The sequence below is a fragment of the Vitis riparia genome, chromosome 11, assembly GCF_004353265.1.
Source record: "Vitis riparia cultivar Riparia Gloire de Montpellier isolate 1030 chromosome 11, EGFV_Vit.rip_1.0, whole genome shotgun sequence".
Classification (NCBI taxonomy): Eukaryota; Viridiplantae; Streptophyta; class Magnoliopsida; order Vitales; family Vitaceae; genus Vitis; species Vitis riparia.
The window spans coordinates 2,431,506-2,438,165 of NC_048441.1; the positions used below are offsets into that span (position 1 = coordinate 2,431,506).

At 30.7% G+C, this 6,660-nt stretch overlaps 1 protein-coding gene across 1 annotated transcript; it reads left to right on the top strand.

Moving 5' to 3' along the window:
• The first annotated feature begins 6 nt into the window (after nucleotides 1-6).
• LOC117925360 lies at nucleotides 7-1,649 on the top strand. The gene is made up of 2 exons (XM_034844360.1): nucleotides 7-1,208; nucleotides 1,366-1,649. Exons 1-2 carry the CDS (start codon nucleotides 7-9, stop codon nucleotides 1,391-1,393), a joined length of 1,230 nt encoding a protein of 409 aa, XP_034700251.1. The 3' UTR covers nucleotides 1,394-1,649.
• The last annotated feature ends 5,011 nt before the right edge of the window (nucleotides 1,650-6,660 follow it).

The window sequence follows — 6,660 nt, forward strand, 5'->3', positions numbered from 1 at the left end:
TGAAGGATGGACCAAGAAACAAATGCGGGGTTCGATGAGTTGACACGGTTGCCTTACTTAAACACTTTGAAGGTGGACATAACAGATGCTGGATGCATTCCACAAACTGTTGTATCCAATCCAAACTGGGTAAAATTCAACATATGCATGAGCGAGGAGTTATTCGTGCGGCTCATGGATGTGCATTTGTCAAAAATCATGGCTGCTCGTTCAAGAGCCTTGATTCTCAACACAACCATCAACACCTTGCCAGATTGGTTTAACAGCGTGGTGACTGAGAAAACCGAGAAACTGTTCTACATATATGGCAGTGGTTTACATAACATTATTTCAGAGTATGATCAAGGCAGGCTAAATGGCCTCAAGTCTCTCCTTGTTCAGAGTTGCTATGGGATAGTGCAGCTCATGAATACGGACATACATGTTTTAAATAGACCGGTTTTTGACAACCTAGAAGAGCTGCGTGTCCACAATATGGATTACTTGAAAGTGATATGCGTTGGTGAACTACCACCCGGTTCATTGCGGAAACTGAAGTTTTTTCAGGTGGAACAGTGTGATGAGTTGGTTGGTACACTGCTGCAGCCAAATTTGTTGAAAAGACTAGAGAATTTGGAAGTTCTTGATGTGAGTGGCAATAGTTTGGAAGACATCTTTAGGTCTGAAGGGCTCGGGAAAGAACAAATCTTGTTGAGAAAATTGAGGGAAATGAAGTTAGATAAGCTGCCTCAGCTGAAGAACATTTGGAATGGTCCTGCTGAACTAGCAATCTTCAACAAGCTCAAGATTTTAACTGTGATTGCGTGCAAGAAATTAAGAAATCTCTTTGCCATCACTGTGTCTCGATGTCTTCTGCAACTTGAAGAGTTATGGATCCAGGATTGTGGTGGTTTAGAGGTAATAATTGGAGAAGATGAGGGAGAAGCATCCAGTAACATGTCCCATAAATCAAGAGTGAAGGAGATTGTTGAAAAACAGAAGGAAGAAGCAATGGAGAAGATCATCTTACCGCAATTGAAGAATTTATCTCTGCAAAATCTTCCACTGGTCACAGGCTTCTACTCCGGATTTGCAAGTATTCAATGCCCATCCTTGGAACAACTGCACACGCAGGATTGCCCGCTTTTTAGAGCTACCACAGATGAATTTCACAGCAGAAAGCAAGTCCAAGTAAATAACGAGCAGCATTTTCTCCTCCTCCGAAAAAGGTATGGTTGACACCTCCAGGGTGTATAAGAAATTGCTATGTGAAACTTATATCGAATGCTCTCGTTTTAGTATTTTCTTGAGCTTCATTAACTCAGCCTGATATCATTGTGCTACTCTTAGGTGGTGTTATAAATTATCGTTTATTTCTTTGATTAGGCTTTGGGAGCTGAGACAATTTTCGTAAGAGAAGAATGATACAATACGGAAGGAAGATGGACAATACACAATGAAGGACCGGGCAAAGCCATGGGGTTAGCCACCAAGCTCGAGCCAATTCAAACAAGTGGACTAGCATTATAACTGCCTGCCGGGAGAGTGGATCGTTACCCTCAGTTCTCTGAGCTCTCTAATGTTGGTTTTTGTTCCTATCCCTCAACCTACTACTCTCTGTACTATCGGAGAAAATGTTCAAATTGATGAATGGTAGTTTTTCATTCATACTTTCTTTCGTTCATGTACAGAGTATATATAGAGGGTAATCACCATTCTAAGAATGGGAAAGGATGATACAAGGAAAAAATAATATAAGGAAATAACAACTAATATCCTAATATCTCAATTTTCCTAATATCTCAATATTTCTAATATTTCAATATTCATAATATCTCAACTTTCCTAATATCTCAACACTAAATGATATAAGGAAAGAATGATATAAGGAAAGCATTCCTAATATCTCAACACTCCCCCTCAAGTTGGTGCATAGATGTCACACATGCCCAACTTGTCTAAAAATTTTGAGAATACTTGACTTGAGACAGCTTTGGTGAGGATATCGGCTAACCAATCTTGCCTTCTACCTTGGATCAACTAAGGCTTCCTGCACACTTGGATGTAGGAAAGTTTTTCCCGTTCGGCAATATGCATCTCCACGAGTTGTGACCAAACGTCATAGTTTGATTCAGTCAAAATAATTCCTGGATTGAAAGTACCTTCAGATTGAAAAACAATAGTACCTTTTTTCACTCATTTTTTTTTTCTCTCTCACAAAGGAGGGACAATTGTTAGCCTTACGGCAAAATATCCAGGATTTCAGTTCCCTGGCTCTGATACCATGTTCAAATTGATGAATGGCAGTTTTTCATTTATAGTTTCTTTCGTTCATGTACAGAGTATATATAGAGGGTAATCACCATTCTAAGAATGGGAAAGGATGATACAAGGAAAGAATAATATAAGGAAATAACAGCTAATATCCTAATATCTCAATATTTCTAATATTTCAATATTCATAATATCTCAACTTTCCTAATATCTCAACACTAAATGATATAAGGAAAGAATGATATAAGGAAAGCATTCCTAATATCTCAACAGAAAATCCACCAGCGTAGCCAGCAATTGCCTTTGGTGCACGTTCTCCTCAATGCTATTTGATATTCAGGGGTTGTTAACCATGCCTTTTGTCATCCTTAGTTTCTCTTTGTATATGGCGCCCTTAGACATATTCCTTGAACACTATAAATTGCTTTCTAATATTGATAATATTTCTATACACATGCACAAGTTGTTGGATATCATTGTCTTTAATTAGCCAAGTTTTTTCTATCCCTCTACGCAGGCGATTCTCACAGTTACCGAACTCGTTGGTACAGTCCAGGTAAAACAAATCCATTATTTCCCTTTTTAATTAGCCATATGAGAATCGGTACAATCCAAGTAAAACAACAAAATTCAATCAAACACATGAGACACTGATTATATGTGAAAATCCACCTATAGAAATAGTTTCGGCCTCTACAAATGCATAAAGTATGATCCATCAATTGTGATAAAAATCCACCAAATTAGATAGAAATGTATATAGTTTCACTTGATCTAGAAACTACTATGGCCGGTACAACTCTTACATATATTGACCAACATCTACACATCTTTTTCATTTTTGCAATGTACTATTCCCCCATGCTCCTTATTAGATCACCTCAAAACTATATATGCTCATGTTTGATAGCTCAAATCCTTGAGTTATACAGGGATTTCAAATTTTCCAAATAAAATCTTGACTTTGAGATATTTTGGAACGAGGGTAGAACAATGGTGTTCTCTCTCTCTCTCTCAACAAAAATACATGGGCACTTGAGCACCCTCTAGAATGGCACTTAAACTTCCCTTATTAGAATAACACTTTCCCTATTTCGTGCTTTTTTATTTGGAGAATTGTGTTTTAAGTCCAATTGAGCTTGATAATTAAGATAAAGTCCTTTAATCACCCATAATTGATTACAAGGAATTGAAATAGTAATGGGCAAAAATACTATTTTTTGATTCATTTTTATCTTTATTCTACTACACTACCATCAAATTATCTCTTATTTAACCATTTTGGATTTTTCATTATTTTTTTAAACTCTTTTATAAATAATTGAAAAATAAACATTATTTTCTATTTTTAAATTATAAATTAAAAAATTATATTTATGATTTAATGACTATTTTGGAAAATACTTTCTAAAAAAAATGTTAATTTAAATAAATAAAGATTATCTTTTACATTTTAGAATAAAATAATTTAATGATTAAAATATTATTTAAAATAAATATATTTACTATTTTCTTTTCTTTTATACTAAAAAGTATTTTAAAGTTTTTTTTTATTATTATAAAATAAAAAGTTTAATTTTCTTCCTTCCTTATTTTAATAACTTTTTGAACATAACTTTTAGTAATAAGTTATATGAAATGTTGCAAATTTGTTTACTAATGATTTTTTTTAATGATTTTATTTAATTAAAAATTTATTAAAATAAGAAAAAGAAAAAAGAAAGAAAGAGGATGAATGGAGGGTTTTTATTTTAAATACCCAATTAAAATGTTTTTGTATGACCTAAATTTAGTAGATTACATCAATACATGGTAGAGATTGATTTTTTCTCATATAAAAGGGTTGAAAAGTATATTTACTCATTTTAGATGAAAACAAGTAGTTGAAAATTATATGGATTATGTTTAAGTTTGGTTTAAAAATATTTTTCTAGTTTTTATTTATTATTTATTATTTTTATTTTAAAAAATAATTTTTATTTTCTATATTGTCTTTTGAAAATACATTTTCTTAAAAAAAATGAAAACTATTTTTAAAAATGAAAATTGAAAACCTCATTTAGTACTATTTTTTATATGAAAATAATAAAAATAATTAAATTTCATTTATTCATTTATTATGCCAATGTACAATAGTATTACATTAATTGTACAAGGGAAATCTATTAAGTGTACAAGGCTACATTTTGTGAAAGATTTCAATTTATTATGAATTATTCATTTATTTTTCTTATCACCCACGAATTGTACACCTATATCATGCATTTTATTTAATTATCACATGAAAATTCCAATACTTTCCCAGTAATAATATCTGGAAAAAAAATTTGATCCTAAGTAATCCACCATTTTATCAAACTATACCATTGGAAATATGGTTAAACATACTTACATGGATATATAAATTAAGAGTGATATGAACCGTACAAGGGTATTATATTAAGCGTAAAATGGAAATATACTAAATGTACAAGGGTGTACAAAACTATCCTTTATGAAATATTTCAATTGAACAACTTTATTTTCCTTGTCACTCAAGGATTGCACACCTATGTCATAGACTTTATTTAACTCCTACATGAAAATTCCAATATTTTCCTCAATAATAATATTTGGGGAAAAAAATTTGACCCTAAGTCATTCACCATTTTCTCAACCAAACAATTGAAAACATGGTTAACACACCTACATGAATACAAAACTTAAGAGAGATCTAAAATTTATGCTATTGTACAAATGTATTACACTAACTATATAAGAGAAATGTGCCGAGTGTACAAGGTGTACAAGACTCCTAATAGGTTTTGGATGATTTTTAAACAACTTGAACTTAACATTAAGATGGTTATTGATAGTTAGTTAGTTAGTTTGTTTTTTTTTAACCAAACTATGTCATTAAGACCTTTCCAACAAAAATTAACACATAGGAAATAAAATTAAAATCAATCATGTTTGAATTGTTCATTATAAGTAAACTAAATGAAAAATATATATTTTTACTATTTTGCCTTTATAAACATAATTTTATTGTTATCAATAGATATTAAAAAATCATATTTAAATGGAATTAACAAAAAAATATTTTTGCAACATTTTTATTTTTTAAAATCATTAATTTAAATTGTGAAATTAGTTTTAAAATAAAAAATATTTGTTATAATTATAGTTTTGAAGATTTCATGATTTTTATCTTATTACTTTTAAAAAAATTGCTTTAATAAAAATATTTATTTGAATATTTTTAAATATTTAAATCTTTATTTAAAAATATTTGGGATTAGTGTGGGGAGCAATTAGATAATTTTGGAATCAAGAAATTTTTAATATAATGAAAACTTTAATTTTGTCATTTACCCTATATAGTTTTAAAATTATTGGAATATTGGTGAATTAGTCTTAGAAATATTGTTTTCTTGATTAATATATATATATATATATATATATATATATATATATATATATAGCATGTGAGTGTTTAATTATTTCCAAAATAATACGGGAAATAATAAAAACTTTGTGTCCAATTTGCAAGTTAGAAAAAAAAAGAATAATAATATTTTATGAGGTATATACAAATTATTTAATATATATAAGAAATAATGTACAACATATTTATTATTTTGTAAGTAAGAAACAAAAAAAAAATATTTGCTAAGACATTTAAAAAAATATTTATTATATATTCTATAAATTTAAAATAAAGAATAATATTTATTATATATTCTATAAGTCGTTTCATGAATCAATTTCTTACACACAGAGCAGGTGTCAAACACACTAGTCTCGGGAGAGGAAAAAATGCTGCTCCTTATTCATTTGGAATTCCTTTCTGCCGTGAAATTCTAAAAAGCGAGCGACTCTGCATATGCAGTTGTTCCAAGGATGGGCATTGAAGACTTGCAAATCCAGAATAGAAGCCTGTGAGCAGTGGAAGATTTTGTAGCGATAAATTCTTCAATTGCGGTCAGATGGTGCTCTTCTCCATTGATTGGTGTGTTTTTCAGCAATCTCCTTCATTCTTGACAGGATATTGCTTGTTGCTTCTCCCTTGTCTTCTCCAATTATTACCTCCAAACCACTACAATCCTTGACTCGTAACTCTTCAAGCTGTAGAAGATATCGAAGAGATTTTTTAATTTCTTACATACAATCACTATTAAAATGTTAAGATTGTTGAAACTCATCTAACTCCATAAGTCTTATGCATTTGTCGAATTTTACTTAGTATGGATCAAATCCAACAGCCCTTGCTTCTTCCACTCTATCGGCATTTTGAAAGAACCCTTGGCGTCTCCCATACTTCACAAAGTCTTCCATGTTGATATATATTGGTGTCCTCTGGAAACAGGCAACAATTCAAAAAGCACCGCTTGGTGTCTTCATGTTTCAAGTACTCATAGCTTAACT